At 52.3% G+C, this 20,568-nt stretch overlaps 2 protein-coding genes across 5 annotated transcripts in view; one reads left to right on the top strand and one right to left on the bottom strand.

The window, feature by feature from the left end:
- Window positions 1-9,191, top strand: part of COL2A1 (collagen type II alpha 1 chain) — a 31,382-nt gene extending 22,191 nt beyond the window's left edge. For both annotated transcript variants that reach the window (XM_033222280.1, XM_033222281.1), the window contains 20 exons: window positions 93-146; window positions 423-476; window positions 848-901; window positions 1,276-1,329; window positions 1,585-1,692; window positions 2,197-2,250; window positions 2,693-2,746; window positions 3,373-3,534; window positions 3,735-3,842; window positions 4,016-4,123; window positions 4,480-4,533; window positions 4,706-4,813; window positions 4,995-5,048; window positions 5,231-5,338; window positions 5,583-5,636; window positions 6,088-6,195; window positions 6,554-6,842; window positions 7,297-7,484; window positions 7,828-8,070; window positions 8,605-9,191. In XM_033222280.1, coding sequence (XP_033078171.1) covers window positions 93-146; window positions 423-476; window positions 848-901; window positions 1,276-1,329; window positions 1,585-1,692; window positions 2,197-2,250; window positions 2,693-2,746; window positions 3,373-3,534; window positions 3,735-3,842; window positions 4,016-4,123; window positions 4,480-4,533; window positions 4,706-4,813; window positions 4,995-5,048; window positions 5,231-5,338; window positions 5,583-5,636; window positions 6,088-6,195; window positions 6,554-6,842; window positions 7,297-7,484; window positions 7,828-8,070; window positions 8,605-8,751 — 2,163 coding nt within the window. In that variant the 3' untranslated portion in view covers window positions 8,752-9,191. The remainder of the gene's footprint in view (window positions 1-92; window positions 147-422; window positions 477-847; window positions 902-1,275; window positions 1,330-1,584; window positions 1,693-2,196; window positions 2,251-2,692; window positions 2,747-3,372; window positions 3,535-3,734; window positions 3,843-4,015; window positions 4,124-4,479; window positions 4,534-4,705; window positions 4,814-4,994; window positions 5,049-5,230; window positions 5,339-5,582; window positions 5,637-6,087; window positions 6,196-6,553; window positions 6,843-7,296; window positions 7,485-7,827; window positions 8,071-8,604) is intronic.
- A 3,733-nt stretch (window positions 9,192-12,924) lies between these two features.
- On the bottom strand, window positions 12,925-18,904 carry TMEM106C (transmembrane protein 106C). 3 transcript variants are annotated; one of them, XM_033222284.1, is made up of 8 exons: window positions 18,812-18,904; window positions 17,392-17,606; window positions 16,459-16,522; window positions 15,810-15,969; window positions 15,578-15,718; window positions 15,078-15,127; window positions 14,535-14,588; window positions 12,925-13,663 (listed from the first exon to the last, which is right to left on the bottom strand). In XM_033222284.1, the coding sequence occupies exons 2-8, from the start codon at window positions 17,576-17,578 to the stop codon at window positions 13,567-13,569; spliced, it is 753 nt and encodes a 250-aa protein (XP_033078175.1). In that variant the 5' UTR covers window positions 17,579-17,606; window positions 18,812-18,904; the 3' UTR covers window positions 12,925-13,566. The 3 variants fall into 3 exon arrangements, with proteins under 3 accessions (XP_033078175.1, XP_033078173.1, XP_033078176.1); XM_033222282.1 differs by having other exon boundaries at window positions 18,741-18,849; XM_033222285.1 differs by lacking the exon at window positions 14,535-14,588 and having other exon boundaries at window positions 18,741-18,848.
- Window positions 18,905-20,568: the final 1,664 nt, after the last annotated feature.

Genomic DNA, 20,568 nt, shown 5'->3' on the forward strand with positions numbered 1-20,568 from the left:
GCTCTCCCTAGCACCCCAGCCTCGGTGGGACTGAGCCAGCCACAGGGGTCCTGGGGTGCCCGGCTGAGGTGGCTGTTTTTCTCTTTCCCCAGGGTGATGTTGGTGAGAAAGGCCCTGAGGGAGCCCCTGGAAAGGATGGTGGACGAGTAAGTGAATGCGGGTTGCCGGATTGCTGGGCATTAGGATCCCAGCCCTGCACCCAGGAGAGATGGGAAGGGGGCTGGGCAGTCTGCCAGTGGGGTCCCTGGTCCTGTTCTGTGGGGGCTGGGCAACTGCAGGGACTTCTCTGTTAAACTGGGGCCAGAGGGTAAGTGGGAGCTCTGGAGGCGGTGGGAGGGCACACCAAGGTCCTCTTGGTGTGGAGTCCCATGTGCTCGGCTGGCTCAGCCTGCCTCCCTCACCTCTACCTGCTCTCCCCGCAGGGCCTGACAGGTCCCATTGGCCCCCCTGGCCCGGCTGGTGCTAATGGCGAGAAGGTGAGTCCTGGCTCCTTTCCTCTCCACGCCTTGCCTCCCTGTCATGCCTCCTTCTTATCTCCTGCCAAAGGCTGTTCTGTCTTGTCCTCACTCACCAGTCACCTTCCTGCTCGCCGGGGCTGTGAGGGGTGAAGAGGGGGTCCTCTCAGAAGTGAAGTGTTCCCTGTCGGATGGGACAGCTGGGCTGGGGGTAAAAGTGCATTCAGCAGAGGCCGAGAGGGTGCGCGTGTGGGCTGCACAGTAACACAGGCTGTGCCAGGGGACCTGGAACCCCCTCCCCACGAGCAAGGCCCCCCAAATGCACTTTGCCCTCTCCCACTCTGACTCCCCACCTTCTCACCCCTGGTTCTTCCTCCTCTCCCTGCCCTTAGGGAGAAGTTGGACCTCCTGGTCCTGCAGGAAGTGCTGGTGCTCGTGGCGCTCCGGTGAGTGTCTGCCCCTCTGAGCCTGGCTCTGCCCTCAGCCCCCAGGAGCCAGAGAGCCAGGGAGCCTGCGTGGGCCCTCATGCTGCGTGGTGGCCCTGTGTGCTGCCAGGCACTGGCTCCCTCCCTGCCCGCTGGGTCTAGGGAGGGAGGAGAGATGGGAAGGGAAGGGGGAAGGCACATCACTCCCATGATGTGCTCAGGTTGAGGGCTTTTGGGTTAACAGAGCCTCAGCCTGTATTCAGGACTAAGGCTGCTTTCAGATGCCGGTGTCTGGGGAACAGGAGGCTGGGCAGGGCCCAAGGGGCTCTCGGAGGGGAGAAGAAGCAGGTCAGGCAGCGGGGCCTGACCTCTCGCCACGCCCCCTTCTCTCACAGGGTGAACGTGGAGAGACTGGGCCCCCCGGACCAGCAGGATTTGCTGGGCCTCCCGTGAGTATCTCTCTCCATCCGCCTGGCTCCCTCCACTCAGGCCAGCTCCACATCCAGCACCCTCGGGCATCAGAGCTTGTTGGGGAGGGAAATGGACGCTCCTCTCCTCTCCTTTGCCGCCTCCATACCAAGAGAACCATCGTGTCCAGGCCAGGGTGGATACACATGCAGATACTCAGAGTCTCCCGCTCTTCTGGAAGAGCTCCAGGGCTTTGGCCTGCCCCTCACTCGCCCGCCTCCTCCCTCCCATTATAGGGTGCTGATGGCCAGCCTGGGGCCAAGGGTGAGCAAGGAGAGGCCGGCCAGAAAGGCGACGCTGGTGCCCCTGGTCCTCAGGGCCCCTCTGGAGCGCCTGGGCCTCAGGTGGGTAACACTGCACTCCCCCAAGAATTGTTCCCTCAAGGAAGGGCTCCTGGGGTGCAGATGGGGAGGCCCCAGCAGGCTGCACACAGAGGATGGTTCACAGGCCTGGGAACACCCCCATGTCGGTAGAAGGAGCTTTCATAGTCCCCATGGGGCATGTGGGCTGTGTGGGTGGGGTGGAGGGACTGACAGAGTACAGGTTGGCCACCGACAGCCATAACCAAGCTGCTGGTCTCCTGGAGAGGAGGGAGCGGTGGCAGGAAGAGCTTCCCGGGAGGCCAGACCCCAGACCAGTTCCGTGGTTGCCTGACGGGCTTCTACTAGAACACAAGTCTCCTGCGACAGAGAGGACAGGCTTGCCTGGGGCAGCCTCTTCAGGCTGGGTTTTTAGTGCCAAGAAAGCTGCATCTTTGAAAACCTCAAGGGTCCATTGTTGGGACTCAGACAGAAGCCCACCGACTTCCCCGGGCACTGGGCCTCACTGTCTCCCTCTTTCCTTCCCAGGGTCCTACTGGAGTGACTGGTCCTAAAGGAGCCCGAGGTGCCCAAGGGCCCCCGGTGAGTGAGGCCTCTCACAGCCCACCCTGCACCTCACAAAGAGGGCCTGGTCCCAGAGGCTCCCATGGTGGGGGGTGTTCTGGGATGCCCCCCACGCTTTACCCAGCCCTGCGTTGGCCCCTAGCCTAAGGCCACCCACAGCCAGGTGGGAGAGAGGGCGCCTGTGGGCTGAGCACACAGTGGTCCCGGATTCCCCAGCTCGAGGCTTGCCCCTCGGTCAGCTCCCTGAAGTGCTGACTGCAGAAGTCCGAGGCAGGGGAACAGCCTGTGCCCGCTTCTATGGCCAGACCCGGGTGCCCTTTCTCCCTCCCTGGCTCCCCCTTGCTGCTTTGCAGCCCCTCACCCTTTCCACACCAGGCTCTGAGACCACACCCCTTGCCCATTTGAATCTCGAACCTCCTGAGGGCTTGAGGTTCTCAGGGACTCTCCTCTCCCCACACAGGGAGCCACCGGATTCCCTGGAGCTGCTGGCCGCGTTGGACCCCCAGGCTCCAATGTAAGTGATTCTCCTGGCATGAGAAGCACAGGCGGCATGGAATAGCCTGGCCCAGCACCCAACAGGGTCTGGAGAGCTCCGGGTGACTGCCCTGCTAGCTCGGTGGGCAGGACAGGGCCGCCATGATTACCTTCATCCTGGACAGATGTTTCTTCAGCATGTTCTGTGCACCTGCCTGTGTGCTTTAAAGCAAGTCCACATGTCCTGAGTCGCTCTCAGGGAGTTTACATGGAGGGAGTAGGGGTGATGAACTCACTGAGTTCACCAGCGCCGTAGGCAGAGGGAGCGAATGCTGGGGTCAAGCTCAGGGGTCAGAGGGGCAGGGGTGGAGCAGCTCCTGAGGAAGAGGGATTGAGGATAAAGGGAGGAGGAAGGAGGGATTCCAAGTAGATGGGAGAAAGCAAAGCGAGCAGGGGCTGGAGAAGCCAGAGCTGGCTTCCCAGAGCTGTCTTACATGGTGAGAAGGTTGCAGAGGTAGATTGGGGCGGGGGTTAAGTTGCCCTTAGTGTGGGGAGGTAGAGAAGCCCCTAGAGAGGAAACTGCTGTCGATGAGGCCATAGTGACTTTGGCAGCCTGGATGAGGAAGCGTGAGATGAGCCCTCACTTCCTGCATTTTCTCCTTCTAGGGCAACCCTGGACCCCCTGGTCCCCCTGGTCCTTCTGGAAAAGATGGTCCCAAAGGTGCTCGAGGAGACAGCGGCCCCCCTGGCCGAGCTGGTGACCCTGGTCTCCAAGGTCCTGCTGGACCCCCTGGCGAGAAGGGAGAGCCTGGAGATGATGGTCCCTCTGTAAGTCCCTCACCAGGCCCATGCCAAGGTCCCTGGGAGCAGGGTCATGAGTGGCTTCTGAGCTCACAGAGCATGGGGTGGGAGGGAGCAGGGGCCATGGGGATGCCAGGGAGCGGGGCTGCACAGACAGAGCTACGCTGAGAAGGCGGAAGAGGCTGGGCTACTCTGTCAGTTCTCATCTCCCGCCTCTCCTCTCTCAGGGTGCCGATGGTCCACCAGGTCCCCAGGGTCTGGCGGGTCAAAGAGGCATCGTCGGTCTGCCCGGGCAGCGTGGTGAGAGAGGATTCCCAGGCTTGCCTGGCCCATCGGTGAGTGTGGGGTGTCCCTCCCCCCATCCAAGCTGGGCCCTGCCTGCCAAGGCTTCTGCCTCCCTCAGCATCCTCAGGACTGTCCCTTGTCTGCCCTCTCCCTGAAGGGTCAGTGGGCCCTGGGCAGGGGTGCTTACCATGCGCACTCATCGTCCTTGTCTCTGTCCCTCCAGGGTGAGCCCGGCAAGCAGGGCGCTCCTGGAGCATCTGGAGACAGAGGTCCTCCTGGCCCCGTGGGTCCTCCTGGCCTGACTGGTCCTGCAGGTGAACCTGGACGAGAGGTGAGCAGTGGGACCCCCTGGGGTGGCCCTGATTGGGGAGAGGGGCCCTGTGAGTCTCTGTGCTGGGCCAGCCAGAGCAAGTCCCAGGCAGGGTGCTGGAGAAGCAGGTGGCAGCGTCAGCTGACAGGCCTGAGAGCCTAGGTGCAATGGGAAGGTTGTGGGGGAGAGAGACGGGCACAGAGACCAAGAGCTGCTTCCAGAAGGAGGAGGAAAACTCAGCGAGGAAGCTTTGGCTTCAAAGTGTGAGTGAGTTAGGCAGAAGAGGAGAGGCCTGGGCTTCTGAGGGGGGCTGGGGGAGCAGAGGTGGAGACGGGCAGGAAGCAGCTCTAAATGCATTCTTGTTTCCCTTTGTCCAGGGAAGCCCCGGCGCTGATGGCCCCCCTGGCAGAGATGGCGCAGCTGGAGTCAAGGTGAGTGTCTGGTGTCTGTGTGTGCAGTGGGATGGGGAGGACATTGCCTCGGGCCTGACAGGTCAGTCGGGGGTGGCTGGTTGGAACCAGTCTCATCTCAGCCTAGAAGGACCTTCTGTTCCTGTCTCTTCTGGAACATTCTTCTCTGAGCCTGAGACCTCTCTCCTGACAGGGTGATCGTGGTGAGACTGGTGCTGTGGGAGCTCCTGGATCCCCTGGGCCCCCTGGCTCTCCTGGCCCCGCTGGTCCAACTGGCAAGCAGGGAGACAGAGGAGAAGCTGTAAGTATCCTGAATTCAGTAAAAGCTGCCTTCCCCTGAGCGGTGGGGCTGAGGCAGTCCCCGGGTTTAGGCGGTCTCTGGACTACAGAGTGGTGGCCTCAGTGCCCAGCCGGGGGCAGATGCAGAGGAGGCCCTCACCTGTCTTGGCTTTTCTCTGACGCTGCACTCACTCTCTCCTCAGGGTGCACAAGGCCCCATGGGACCCTCAGGACCAGCTGGAGCCCGGGGAATCCAGGTGAGTATCCAAGTGTCCTGCACTGAGTCCCCACCAGGGGTAGGCCTCGAGGGCAACCGGCCTCCAGGTGGTTCCCGGGCCTCCAGCCCTGTGGTTCCAGGGATTCCTCAGCTTGGGTGGGACAGGAGGGGGCTCCTGTCCTGGCCCTGACCTGACTCAATCTGTGTCTATCTTGTTCCCAGGGTCCTCAAGGCCCTCGAGGTGACAAAGGAGAGGCTGGGGAGCCTGGCGAGAGAGGCCTGAAGGGACACCGTGGCTTCACTGGTCTGCAGGGTCTGCCCGGCCCTCCTGTGAGTGTCACTGCCTGCGTGGGACTTCCTGAGGCCTCCTGCCACTCAGAGCCCACTTGAGCTCCCTGTGCTGCCAGGACAGCTTGGGATCACCCTAAGCAGTTTCTAGGACTTCCTCAGGGCTGGAGGGAGGAGGAAGTGGAAAAGGAATGGGGCTGGGACATAAAGCTGCTCCCCCAGCTCCCAGGATATAGATAGATATGTCTGTGCTGACCGCGGCTTTTTGCCTCTTCCTTCTACACAGGGTCCTTCTGGAGACCAAGGTGCTTCTGGTCCTGCTGGTCCTTCTGGCCCTAGAGTAAGTGACTTGGAGTTGGAAGATGGAGGGGGCCCTTCAGAGGGTGCGGGCCTGTGTTCTCATGAGGAGGGAAATGCTGCTGCTTCTGGGGAAGCTGTGGGCTCAGGGGTCCTCACTCAGCAGTGGGGGCAGGACTGGCTCATGTGCCTATGGCCAGAAAAGCACTTGAGGCCACAGTGGCTGTAAGACAAACACGAAGCAGCTCTCGCTGCCAGACAGACCTCTGGTAACAGCATTTTACAAAGAGGAGCTTAGGAGGGTAGGCAGGCCATGGGGCTATCCTGCTGGTTCTTGGCTAAATAGAGACCAACTTAGACTTCCATGACTGAGTAGGTGAAGAACTGGGGGTGGAGTGGCTGGTGCTATCAGGACAGCCACCTACCCAGCCCCGGCGACTCCCCAGTCTTCCCTGTGGTGACCACTCTTTCCTCATGACCGCTCTCTCTTGCAGGGTCCTCCTGGCCCTGTCGGTCCCTCTGGCAAAGATGGTGCTAATGGAATCCCTGGCCCCATTGGGCCTCCTGGTCCCCGTGGACGATCAGGCGAAACCGGCCCTGCTGTAAGTGTCCTGACTCCTTCCCTGCTGTCAAGGTGTCTCCAGCATCCGGGAGGCTTGAGCTCTTTTTTCCTCAGGGCCTCTTTTAGGGCATCAACCTGCAGTTAACAGTGATGGCACCCTTTATCCTGAGGCCCCCTCAGAGGTTCGCAGGGCCCATGATCAGTGCTGGGAAACTGAAGAGAAGGGTTAAGGAAGAAATAGGCACGGTGCTGTGGTTTCCTTGGTCCTGGCCTGCTACACCTCTGCCCCACTCATGGGACCGGGAAGAGGGATACTCTAGTACATTCTAGCAAATGGGGATGGACACGGAGGGGCACTTTCCCACAATCCTGGCTGATCTCTCTGTTTCCTGCTGCAGGGTCCTCCTGGAAATCCTGGACCCCCTGGTCCTCCAGGTCCCCCTGGCCCTGGCATCGACATGTCCGCCTTTGCTGGCCTAGGCCAGAGAGAGAAGGGCCCCGACCCCCTGCAGTACATGCGGGCTGACCAGGCAGCCGGTGGCCTGAGACAGCATGATGCCGAGGTGGATGCCACACTCAAGTCCCTCAACAATCAGATTGAGAGCATCCGCAGCCCCGAGGGCTCCCGCAAGAACCCTGCACGCACCTGCAGAGACCTGAAACTCTGCCATCCTGAGTGGAAGAGTGGTAAGCTTGGAGGACAGGATCCCCCGCCCTGGGGAAGCAGGGAGTCAGCCCTTAGGCACAGCAGCAAGGGAGGAGATGCCCCCTACTACAGGGCAGAGCTGGGCCTGGAAGTTTCTGCCAGAGGGTTCCTCTCTCATTTCACAGCAGAGAAGCTGCAGCCCTGGCACCTGTCCTGCCATGGCTACTTGACCAAGGTGACCTCAGGGTGGACTCCATCCACCAGCTGGGCACTTCTCCTGCCCTCTTTGCATGTGTCCTTCCTTAGAGCTGGACTTAGCTCATGCAGATCTCCCTGCCCCTGCATCCTTCCAGGTTCCCCTCCTTTCAGGCCACATTGAACTTCATCCCTTGTCCCTGTAGGCCTTTCTGTCCCTTTCAGTCAGGCCTGGCCCTCTCAAGCTTTTGTGTCTGTGCCTGTCTGAGCCCCCATGGGTGCTGCCTCTTTCCCCTGCAGGAGACTACTGGATTGACCCCAACCAAGGCTGCACCTTGGACGCCATGAAGGTTTTCTGCAACATGGAGACTGGTGAGACTTGCGTCTACCCCAACCCAGCAAATGTTCCCAAGAAGAATTGGTGGAGCAGCAAGAGCAAGGAGAAGAAACATATCTGGTTTGGAGAAACCATCAATGGTGGCTTCCACGTGAGTACCTGGGTGCCCTAGATGATGAGCAGAGATGGCTCCTCACACTCTTTCTTTTATTTCTCTCTGGAAGCTTTTAGCACCTTCCCCATATTTTCCTCCAGTTTTCTGTTGGGCTTGAGAGGAGGGAAAGAGGAGGAAGAGTATTTTTTTCCCACGTGGAGGTGGGAAAAGAGGTCCTCTGAGCTTGCTCCACTCCTGGAAGCAAAAATATCCAACTGGCTCCCTGCTGCCCCAGCACCCTTGAGGTCTTTGAACCATGAACTCTTGGCAGCCCCTACAGTCCCTGGTCCCATTGAACGCCAGCTCCCAGGCCTCACACTGCTGCTGTCTGCCCCAACAGTTCAGCTATGGAGATGACAACCTGGCTCCCAACACTGCCAACGTCCAGATGACCTTCCTACGCCTGCTATCCACGGAAGGCTCCCAGAACATCACCTACCACTGCAAGAATAGCATTGCCTACCTGGACGAAGCAGCTGGCAACCTCAAGAAGGCCCTGCTCATCCAGGGCTCCAACGACGTCGAGATCCGGGCAGAGGGCAATAGCAGGTTCACGTACACTGCCCTGAAGGATGACTGCACGGTGAGTGGGGCTGCCAGAGAGAAGAGCTGCCTGTGCCTGAGCTGCCTGGAGCAGGGCTGAGGGTTGGCCCACAGCAGCTGTCAGGTCCTAAAGTGACAGGATCATAAGAGGCATGAGTTTGAGGGTCATGTAGAGAAGATAGGCTGAGTGACAGGTCGGGGAGAGGCACATACCATTCATCTTCTCCATTCCCCTGACTCAGGGGAATAAAACCCTACCTGGAACCCAGTGACTGTTATAGAAGTGTTCTCACAATGTGTACAGGGTGAAGAAGAGGTCACAGGTTGGGAGCTCACTGTGGGGAGTGGGGAAGGATGGGAAGGGCAGAGTGGAGGAGGGCCCTGCTGCTAAGGATAGGAGTTGAAGTGGAGAGGCCTTTGGCAAGCCAAGAAGAGGTCTCAGGAACCCCCTTAGTGTGGTTCAACCTTGTAGGCTCTGATGCTCGCCAGTTTGTTCAGTTTTGGGCCCCTGGGCAGCTGGAACTGGGTAGCAAGGCATCTACTGAACAGAGCCTCCTCCTTTTTTCTCCCCTAGAAACACACCGGTAAGTGGGGCAAGACTGTCATCGAGTACCGGTCACAGAAGACCTCACGCCTCCCCATCATTGACATTGCACCCATGGACATAGGAGGGCCTGAGCAGGAATTCGGTGTGGACATAGGGCCAGTCTGCTTCTTGTAAAAACCTGAACCCAGAAACAACACAATCCGTTGCAAACCCAAAGGACCCAAGTACTTTCCAATCCCAGTCACTCTAGGACTCTGCACTGAATGGCTGACCCCACCTGATGTCCATTCATCCCACCCTCTCACAGTTCGGACTTTCTCCCCTCTCTTTCTGAGAGACCTGAACTGGGCAGACTGCAAAATAAAATCTCGGTGTTCTATTTATTTATTGTCTTCCTGTAAGACCTTCGGGTCAAGGCAGAGGCAGGAAACTAACTGGTGTGAGTCAAATGCCCCCTGAGTGACTGCCCCCAGCCCAGGCCAGAAGACCCCCCTTCAGGTGCCGGGCGCAGGAACTGTGTGTGTCCTACACAATGGTGCTATTCTGTGTCAAACACCTCTGTATTTTTTAAAACATCAATTGATATTAAAAATGAAAAGATTATTGGAAAGTAACTATTGACTTGTGGTTTGTTCTTTAGCTTCTTTTCCATTAATCCTCCATTCTGTAGGCATGCCCAAATAGCAGTCCTAAGGACTTCTTCTGTTGATTTTTCAACCTAGAGTAAGGACACTGAAGCCACACTGCTGGGGTTAGCAGCCTCACACAAACATGAACTTGCCTCTCTGGTAAACCTTGGCACTATGTGGAACCCATTGTTGAACAGGACCAGAGACCAAAATTTGGGAAGAGAGGTATGCCAGAGGGATGGCATTGCTCTTGAAGGTAAACACTGAACACAGCTCTATGACACATTAGTGCCCTGCCAGCTTAGGGTGTAAGACCACATGTGGGCTGCATCCTGCTGGATCGGAGACGTGGGAGATAATCCCTCGAGAAAGGGAGAAGATAGGGGAGTTAATCCTGCAGGGGCCCATGGTTAAGTGCACACAATCAATCAGAGTGATCTATTTATGTCCCCCTATAAGACATTTGGTTGTAGGTCAAGGAGAGGTGGAAATGTGACCTGCCCCACCCATATTCCTCTTTCGTGTCCCCACCCCTCTAGCCCCCATTCTTCACTCCCTGGGCCTGCACTGAAAAGTTTCCATGTGCTCTGAAACCAGGCTTAAGAATGCACCGCTTCCCATGTCTCCCCACTCTTGGGTGTTCCTTGCCTTTCAATGACCTGGACAAGTGGCAACGATTAGCAAGTTGTCTCCTTCTCCAGTCGAGGGCCACAGTGACGGGAATGCGTGAAGTGGGCAAGGGACTCCAAATCAACCAGAGGGCAACAGTATTTTGTGAAGTAAATTTCCAGATATTTGGCACAGCTGATAAAACAGAGCGCTACCCCTTTCTCTGTCCCCTTCTCCCATCCCTGCCCCTGCTTCCTCCACGTTAAGGTTGACAGCTTTTCTATTAAATAGTAAAAATAAACAAGATACTTGTGTTGGATTTGTATGTATTAATACTCAATTTATGATATAAATTATCACCAGATAATTATAATAATCTATACCTACATATTATATAATATATAGAATGTACCTATATATTATATAATATATACCTAGGTTTATATATGTATGTATATACACATACATACATATACATCTACAATAATAATATATACCCCGTCAGAACTAGTTCATGACAAAGGAGTAAAATGAAAACATGATCATTGAAAACACATAATTAGAATAGCGATCTCATAAGTTAAACAACCCTTCCACCTACCAAGAGCACTAATTAGGGTCGGAAGAGAGGTGACATATATGAGTTCCTAGCTGGAGCTAGAGTGTTGAGCTCTGCTCCAACCTGTCAAACTCCAGAGCCTACTTACTCTTAATTAAGTAGTTCAGTAGATTGTGACCATCAGCTTAGACCTCTGCAAGATAAGTTCCAGGATCAAGGTGATTCCTTGCAGTTCACCTGCTTCTTGAGTGCCTAGTCAAACCTAGAAGTAATAGCAGCTGCCCCCTAGGTAACTGCCGCATGAAGCAGAAGGAAGAGCCCAGGGCGGTGCACAGAAAGCTCTACCTCTGCCTGCACTAGGGTGAGGTGGAAATCGCCACCCTGGCTGGCAGGGCTGTGCTCCCTGTGCTGCTTTCTTGTCCTCCCTTGGCCCAGAGGGGAAGGTGAGAATAACCAGGATCATTAATAACTTCTGTGATCCCTGAAGATCCCTCCAGAAAGGAGATAGTCTCACTGGACAGAATAACCTGTTGGATAAATTCCCGACCCCAGCAGGACTCAGGATAAATTCCACTCAGCAGGACTGAGTGGAAAGACCCAGCTTGCTGATTTTAAGGGGCTGGGCCAGGCTTTCCCTCTCTTGAGCCTTCTCATCTCCATGGAAGTGTCTGGCATCAAAGGCTTTGGACTAGGAGTTAGCAGTCTCAGCTCCTGCTAAGACTTACTTCCAAATCCCTTGGATACTGTGCAAATCACAGAACTTCTGAAGTGGGTTCCCTTCTAAACAACTGAAAGAACACAGAATCTTAAAGGAGTGCTAACCAGGTAATAAAGAATTTTATTTATCAAGGCAAAGAATAAGGATTATTTTGTCCAGAGAAAATACCTGGGACCCTATTGATTCATGTAGTGCTTTAAACAAATAGACTGATTCTTTTAATAATTTCTTTCACACTTTGGGCTTGAATCCCTGAGAGTTGACCCAGAGATCGTGGAGGTCCTGCACTGAGGTACCTAGGGTTGCAGAACAGTTGGTGGAGATAAACTGTGGCCTATATAAGGCCTGGTGAGCATAAAAGATGTGTGATGGTGTTTTAAACTCTAGCTATGACTCTGGACAAAATGCATTAGAAATTGCAATCCTAGGCATACAGCAGGTACTCAATAAATACTTTCTCGAATGAGTAAATAAATGAATGGACATCTCTGTATGCAGCAACTCTTCAACCAGGTGATACAGGATAAGTAGTTCGAGACAAGAAAGAGGTCACAGTACAGATAAGTATAGTTTCTGGCTAAGCCAGAAACTACAGAGAAGAGATAGCTAGCAAAGCCTCTCTCCAAGAAACACACTCTGAAAACTTCAATCCATCGGGAACACAATGGTGATGACAATGATACCAAAGCCAGCCACTTCCTCTTTCTATTCGGGGGTGCTGAGAGAATATTCCAGGCATTTGTTCAAGAATTGACAGACACTACAATAAAGCTATGCAGAACATCCCAAAGTGCAGTCTGAGATGATAATAATGTAAACAGATATGGAAATTGATAGTATTATAACATCGGATTTATTGCTATATGTTTTAAAAATGTAAGCGCTCTCATTCTAAAATAACAACTGGATTTTAAGATAATATCAAAAGCAAGAAATGTTACTAAGGCATATGGTCACAAAAGAAAAATGTTTCAAAACTGAAGTACCAGTATGAGTATCTTTTTCAAAATTCCATGAAAAAGCTGCTACATAGGCTATTTGGAAAACAGGAAAACTAAAGAGCAAATGTAGCAATGTGAACATCTTCATGTGTTTAGGGCATGTTTTGATTAGGGCAACATTCTCAGAAACGGTGCACATTTGCTTCTGTGTAAGTGGTGATATCCCATCATCAATCCACATCAGTCATCACTGTCATGTACACGTGTCACTACATGATCCAGGGCAACACCGAAACTTAACCCTCAGCTTCTGGGTTCCTCCGTTATGGTCGAAGTCAGCCCAACAGTCATGAAATTTAGCCTTAGTTTGAAGATTCAACACTATACAGATCATTACGCAAATATTGAAAACCAAGCTATGGGAATGGAGACAAAAACTAATATACAACCCCAGCCACCATCTATTGTTGTTAGGGTTTCCTGAGGTCCCAGTGCTATGGGAAGAGCTAACTTCTGACACCTGACTACTCAAGCTTCTTAACTAGATTCTCTGCCATCCTGGGGCTGTAGCCTAACCTTAGGTGGCAGAGCAGGTGGAGATGACCCAAGAAACTTACAACCTCAAACCAGGATGTCTTATTCAAGACTGAATTCCAACCTCCAGGGGGCACTGAGTGCTCTGTCCTGGAAGGGAACAGGGTAGCCCCACGCCGCAAGTGGCAGATGGAGGAAAATGAGGCTGCTTGCTGTGACAGGAACTCATGGGAATGGGAGTACAATCAGTACAATCTCTTTCCTCCCATTCCATCCTGACCCACTTGGCAGGGAACTATTCTACGGTTCCCCCAGAGATCCCTACAAAGACACCCAGGCAATCAGAGGAGACACAGATGAATCAAAAGCAGGGTTTATTTTTCTATCAATCCCCAATCCATGTTCCAGCCAATGGATGAAGGGTGAATCAAGCCCCATGTAGACTCTTGGTAAAAACAATTCTAACATTCTAAAAAAAAAAAAAGCCAACACACTTCTTTCTTTTTGAAAAGCTCCCAGGCCTTTGGGAACAGCTGAAACACATTCACATCCTGAATAGGTCTGTTTTCTCTTAGGTATTCGGATGGTCCCTCTCTGCTGCCACTCCTGCACAGATGAGGCACTGATAATGGCCTGCAGCTCACTCACAGTCCTAACTCCACGTCACCCCATGGTTTGATAACCTAGAACCACATTATGATTTCCATTTATAATGCCCTAAGAACAGCTGAAAAGATCTGTATTAAATTCTGAAAACCTTTATTGAGTGCCAACTATTTGCTGGGCACAGGCTAGGCACTGGGCAGTGATTCTGCTGGTTCTGAGAAACATAAGTGGTACCATAGGGAGGTGTCTCCTCCTAAGTGGCAGGAGGATGTTTGCTGGGAGTTAATTCCTCCTCTGCTTATACCACATGTGGGTAGGTACAGAACTCAGGCCTTGGGAACAGATGCTGTGCTCTCTTCTACAGGTGCTATGTGGAAGAACCAATAACAGTTGTTAAATAGCTGTGGAATTTCCTCCACAATCCACATAGTGATGTGTCTCCAAGGAGCTCTGGGTCATGAGGCCAATGTATGAAATCTTCACTGAAGTTCTAGAGAAAAGAAAACCAAGAAGAATTAATTATGTTTAGGGGATGAAATAAGCCATAAAAATGTCCCAGGAAATTTTTTGCAAGTTCAGGCAACAATACCCAGGGGCCCCAGGCACATACCCTCATGGTTATGTAACCAGGAGGCCAGAAAAATCTTTCCACATTCACAGAGATACTGTGCCAGGAGGTGGCCTTCTAAACAAGGGTTCTCAACTGGGAATGATTTTACCCCACAGGAGACTTCTGGCAATGCCTGAAGACATTCTGGGTTGTTACAACTAAGGGATGGAGGGTTTACTACTGGGATCTAGTGGGTAGAGGCCACAAACACTGTTAAACATCCTACAATGCACAGAACAGCCTCCTACAACAAAGGGCTGGCCCAAAATGTTCACAGTGCCAAGGCTGAGAAACTCTGCTCTAACCCCTCATATTTCATGTCTGCAGCAGAGTCTTGTCACTTGCAAATTTAACAGTCATGCTTCCGGAAACAACCCTAAAGGTCCATGACATGTGGTAATCTGTGTGGCTAGAGAGGAAGTCTGGTCAAATGCTCAGTACTTAACATCTTGAGAAAGCTTTTCTGTTCACGACTGTCTCATTTGGATTCTGAGGGGACATTGTGTTTAGTTAAACTAGACCCATTTTATGGAGAAAATGTTTGACTGCTCAGGGTGACTGGCGATTTGTGAAGGGCATGTGGACACCACATCTAGAGAACACCAAGGGTCTACTGTATGTGTGCCTGTGAGGCATCGGGTGTCCCCTCGGGCTAGATGCCTCTGCCCTGTGGCCACACAGGGGCCTCCTGAGCAAAGGTGGTAGGCTCACACAGCCGGACAGGCCGTCAGGATAGGGAAGAGAGACGCACCGCATGAAGATCACTATGTTGTGCACCAGGATATCAGGTACCGTGCAGAAGAAGCTACCAAACAGCAAATATGGAAATAGTTAGTGTTTTTTGTTTGTTTGTTTGTTTTAAAAAGCCTCAGCAGAAGAGTGCAGAGCTATACTGTCCTGTTCGGGGTGAACCCCCTCCCCCTTCCGACCTCAGCGCTGCCAAGGCTCGTCAGCTCTCAGTCCCTGCCACTGTCGTTTTCATCCTCCCACAGCATCATACCACTTTCTGTTTTTTCAAACCCATCATATAAGTGCTGGTGCTTGGAACCTTAGTGGCTTAACGTTGTCTTTTAGAAGTTCCAGCACTTCCGTCACATAGCAAATAATACATTCTTCAAATACATGCATAATAACAATAATACATTCTTCAAATAAATCTCAATGCATCCAAAGCCAGGGAACCTATAGGCCAAAAGCTGAGACCTAAGGCAGGACCAGGCCCCAATCAATGAAGTATGACTTTGAATCCCTTTCCTCCAGTAGAGAGCACACACATAGAGAACAGTGTCCTTACTACACATAGGAAAACGGTCCTCCCATCTTGGCCTTCCCGGTAAAATTCACCTGAAAATAAGATACCAGAGTTGGTCTGTGACCAAGCAGGCTTGACACAGAACAGTGTTATTAGCAATTCAAAGACCTTGGCTCATTTTTCCATCACATACAAAATACTTCCCTGAGATTGTCCCTAATACAGTCTATGAGCCTCTAATAGATACTGCCAACCTCTTCCCTTTTGAGAGGCCAATGGACCTCAGGCTATAACACCGCTGCTTCTTAATTTGTAGCAAATCTTTTTCTCTTATAAATTATTCTGCTCCCCGGATGCTTAAATGCTAGATGGTTTTTCTCACAATTATTTATAATTACAGGGCCCATCAGGTTTTCCTCACCACCAGTTCCTACAAGTAGAAATGAGAAGACAAAAAGGAAAGTGACACAGCTATGGCATTCCTGCAGCCCCCTACTCTTCTCTCAGGCCTGTGGGGCAAGGTTCCTAAAAGAACAGCATACCAGTTGCTCACTCCGAGATGGAATAAGGGAGACGTTAGTAGTCACATATGTACCGACCACTGTGTTCATGTACTGAATCTGGCTGGACAAGCTGGTCACTGCTACCGGGTAGAAGTTGGAGTTCCTGATTTTCAGGGTGGCCTACATCAGGGCAAGTCAGGAAACAAGTGTAAGTGTCCTGGGTCCCAGCCTGGCAGGTGTACAACCCAGAGAATGAGACCCTAAGGCTTACCATGATGGTGAGAATTACAAGGGAGTCTTGCTTATTAAATGTGACTTTCACCACTTTGATGCCGTCATCATCCACAAGGACTGAATGTGGAAACAGGAAGAAAACCACCAAACCAGATGCCAGGAGACAAAGCAGGATGGACAGGAGGACATATTGCTTACTGCAAATGACACAGCACATGACCAACCCAGGCATTCAGATATCAAAGTTCAGTGTGTCAAGATTAAACACAAAACCAGGAAAGAGAAGGGAGTGAAAGGGAAGTTCCAAGAGTCAGGAACCATAAACCAGTCAAGAAGCAGCGAAGCAGGAGAAACCTTTTAAAACTCCTTTGAACACTTTGCACTCTGGGAAGAAAAGCTGAAGAAAGGAGCTATGTGGACAGAGACAGTCCCACACCTCCCAGAACACCCCACTTTCCCAATTTCTTCTAATTCCATTCCTTAACCTTTAAAGTATTTCCAGCTTCAAGTTTCTTTCCCCAGATTGTGATGGGGGCAGAGATATCCTGCTTGGGCAAACAGTTCTAAGGAAAATGGGGAACTTATAAGAACGTATGTACTTTTCAAAGAATTAACTGGCATTCACACATATAGAAAGAGATTAGGGACAGAAGTAGGTATTAACAGGTGAGAGGCAGGTAACTCACGTTCGCTGAGGGCGCAATCTCTGATCACTGTGTGGGATCAAAGCCACCAACTCATTTACTTGCTCTAGAAAAGAGCCAAACAATTATTTTGTAAATCCCATGTGTTGGCAGTACTTTCCTTCATGTCTCACTTGAGCCTGCCACAACAAATATTCTTCTGGAATGAGACGTTTTTAAAAATACTAGTGAAATTCACATGTTGGGTCTAATGAACAAGAAACAAGAAAGTGCCACAATTATAAAACATCTATCAGTGCTGCTAGCGTAGTGACGTGGAAGTTGAAAAACCTGGGATCCTGTTCTGGCTTTACTACACCGGCTTGGCAGAGTCGTTGAATCTCTCAAGGCCATGGTTTCCTCGCCTTTCATATGGAAGCTTTGGAGTAAATTATTTGTAAGGTTCTAACCAGCTCTAAATTTCCATGACTCTCCAGCTAAACTGTTAAAGATTTTCTGAGGGCCAACTTGTTAATAGTAATAGATGATCCTGTACCAAGGTTGAGTATTTGTCTCTCTCTCCTGACCTGATATATTTTTCTGACCTTAGGCTGTTAAGGATTACCTGTCCATTTCCTTGAAAAGCAGCTTCCAAGATGGTTTCCCTGCAAAGCTGTCCCAGTCCTTGTGAGTGACAGCGATAAAGAAATGTGCCTGTCAACTAACCCCACAACATAGAGCAAACGGAATATTCCAAACCTCAGGAAAAGAACAAGAGTGGAGGTGAAGAAAAGAAGAAAGGGTTGGAAAAATAAGGAGAGGAAGAGAAGTTGTGGAACTGCCCAAGTGTATTAAGTCAGTTGAACTGGCTCCTGTCCAGGGCACTGTCTCTGACTGTTATGGTATTACTGCCTACAAGAAAAGTTGTCCGGGCAGACAGGAGAACTCCAAATGTACCTTGGGATTCTCATCAGGGAATCATCCCTCCGTGATCACCTGTTGGAATGTAGCCTGTCCCCTGGCACGTGAGACAGGTGATGCTATCTCTCCCGGTGAATTCCACATATGGGAACTGAGCAATGGCTTCTTCCTGCTCTCGTTCAGCGAGCAAACCATCCCTGTCATCTTCTTGCTTTCGCCTGCAGGAGGAGGGGCGAGCAGCAGCTGAATGCTGAGACCCCATGGCCGTGATATGCCACTGGTGTCATGTCCTAAGATGAAAAGAGGGAGTGCACGTTAGCGGCCCCAGTGAATCACGACAGAAATCGCTTTTTTTTTTTTTTTTTTTTTTTTTGAGACGGAGTCTCCTCTGTCACCCAGGCTGGAGTGCAGTGGCATGATCTCGGCTCACTGCAAGCTCCGCCTCCCGGGTTCACGCCATTCTCCTGCCTCAGCCTCCCGAGTAGCTGGGACTACAGGCGCCCGCCACCACGCCCGGCTAATTTTTGTATTTTTAGTAGAGACGGGGTTTCACCGTGTTAGCCAGGGTGGTCTCGATCTCCTGACCTCCTGATCCGCCCGCCTCGGCCTCCCAAAGTGCTGGGATTACAGGCGTGAGCCACTGCGCCCGGCCAATCGCTTGTTTCTATAAGAAAATTAAAAACGCCGGGCGCGGTGGTTCAAGCCTGTAATCCCAGCACTTTGGGAGGCTGAGACGGGCGGATCACGAAGTCAGGAGATCGAGACCATCCTGGCTAACACGGTGAAACCCCGTCTCTACTAAAAAATACAAAAAAAAAAAAAAAAACTAGCTGGGCGAGGTGGCGGGCGCCTGTAGTCCCAGCTACTCGGGAGGCTGAGGCAGGAGAATGGCGTAAACCCAAGAGGCGGAGCTTGCAGTGAGCTGAGATTCGGCTACTGCACTCCAGCCTGGGCGGCAGAGCGAGACTCCGTCTCAAAAAAAAAAAAAAAAAAAAATTAAAAACGCAGAAATAACAAGTTGCCGCCCTGGTTGTGGTCCCAACAGCTGTACGATTTCCATCGGGACCCCCATTTTGTAGTACTGCTCCCCACTTCCCTCTTATCCGCCACTCACAGCCGGTGGGGGTGGGGAGGAGGAACAGGGCCTGCCTTTCGCGCACCTGCCTCGATCCTCACCGCCCTGGGACTTGGGGCACCCCCACTCCCACCTGGTCCAGCCTCGCCCCTTCCTCTTCACTATTTGTAAGCTCTATGCCTTCCTCGAGCAACAAACAGGCACCAAATTGATAACGGGCCTTAACGATTTCCATTCTTCTCCACCCCCCAGCCCCAGGAGGCGGGCTCAGGTCACGCCCCCTGGCAAAAAGCGATGCTCTGAGCCCACCAAAGTGGCCCAGGCAGGAGCGAACGCCAGCGTCCCAGACCTGGAGGGCACGAACTCTCAGTAGCTCCTCTCCAGCCGCTCCCGCGACCACCTGCCAGCTTGAGGACTTACCAGCCTCTTCGACAGGCGGAGCGGCACGCACTCAGCGCGCAGGCGCCAAATACCAAGCCCGCTCGGGGGGGCGGGATGCCGGAAAGCGCTCGCGCGTGCGCTCTTCGCGACTCCGGAGGCCTTCCCGTCAACGTCGCCGCTGTCTCGCTCCCTCGGTTCCGGGAGAGGGCGGCAGAGAGCGCCGGGGAGCCGCGAGCCTGGCTGTCCGGCCGGGGTCGTCTGCGGAGTCCGGAGGATGCTCTGCTGTTCGCTAGATAGGCTGGGAAAGGCTCCAGTCAAGTTTCCCGAGCAAAACACTTCTCTGCTGCAAGAGGAGGAAGGTGCTGCCGGCTACCGAAGCCATTCTGAAATGTTCTTTAGAGCACAGGAGCTGTGTAGTCGCTGAGGTTACACAGATGCAGAGCATCCAGAGAAACTGCCTTTGCAGAAATTATGAGAAAATTATGACGGTGAAAGAGATCTGACTTACCCAATTCCACCTTGCTTCTAATCTCCAAGCTGCCCTTGTTCATTCCTGGGCATAGACCAAACTAACTTTGGGAGGAATTTAGTTTATAGTTGAACTTCGAAGCAAAGATAACAGCCCTTTCCCAAAACAAGCCCCTTTCTTGCCTGGGGACCAGACTGCCTTTGTAAGACTAACAAATTAGTCACAAGATTAGAAATTATGGTTTAGGAGTCATCCAGCCAGAGGTCACAAGATTCCAAACCTTCCCAATTGCTCCAAGGGATAACATCACTATTGTAAAATCTAAGATCGGTGCTGGGGATATTTTTCAGACCCTGCATTCTGAGGCACCAGCTGGCAGTACCCAGACCAGTTATCTGGCTCAGCCAGTTCTGCAATCCCACCCAGGATTAGAAGTAAGAAGAACCCACTTAGAACCCCTGTGATTTCATCTCCAACCTGACCAATCAGTATTCCCCACTGTCTGGTACCCTACCAGCCAAATTATCGTTAAAAAACCCCAGTCTCTGAATTGTCAGGGAGACTTATTTGGGTGATAAAACTCCAGTATCTCATTCAGCGGGCTCTGCATGAATTAAATTCTCTATTGCAATTCCCTTATCTTGATGAATTAGCTCTGGGCAGTGGGCAAGGAGAACCCGTTGGGCAATTACATTGGAACCTGTCCTCAGTCCAGGAGGGGAACCAGAGGCTTCATCGACCCCTCCAATACTGTAGATAAAAGTGCTGCTTGAAGTCTCACTCAGAGTGGCCCAGTCTGAGGGAAAGCTTCCATGGGGAGTCCTGCTGGCTTCTCGCAGGAACGTACCCCAGAGCTGAGCTTTGCAAGCCAATTAGGTGCCAAGAGGCACCAAGGAGTAGACTCATTCTGTAGTAGGGACCCCTTTCCCCAGACCGCCACAAAAACAGGCATGCACACAAGAGGTTAGAAAGCACTTTTCGTTTGTTTGTTTGCTTGTTTTGAGATGGAGTCTCGCTCTGTCCCCCAGGCTTTAGTACAGTAGCACAATCTCAGCTCACTGCAACCTCCCTCCCGGGTTCAAGGGATTCTCCTGTCTCTGCCTCACAAGTAGCTGGGATTAGAGGCGCCTGCCACCACGCCTGGCTAATTTTTGTATTTTTAGTAGAGACAGGTCTCACCATGTTGATCAGGCTGGCCTGAAACTCCTGACCTCAGGTGATTTGCCTGCCTTGGCCTCCGAAAGTGCTGGGAATACAGGTGTGAGCCACTGTGCCCAGCCTAGAGGGTACTTTTGAATGGGTGGGTTTCTTTGTTCGTACTGCCAGG

This window comes from Trachypithecus francoisi, unplaced genomic scaffold, assembly GCF_009764315.1.
Source record: "Trachypithecus francoisi isolate TF-2019V2 unplaced genomic scaffold, Tfra_2.0 Lachesis_group11, whole genome shotgun sequence".
Taxonomy (NCBI): Eukaryota; Metazoa; Chordata; class Mammalia; order Primates; family Cercopithecidae; genus Trachypithecus; species Trachypithecus francoisi.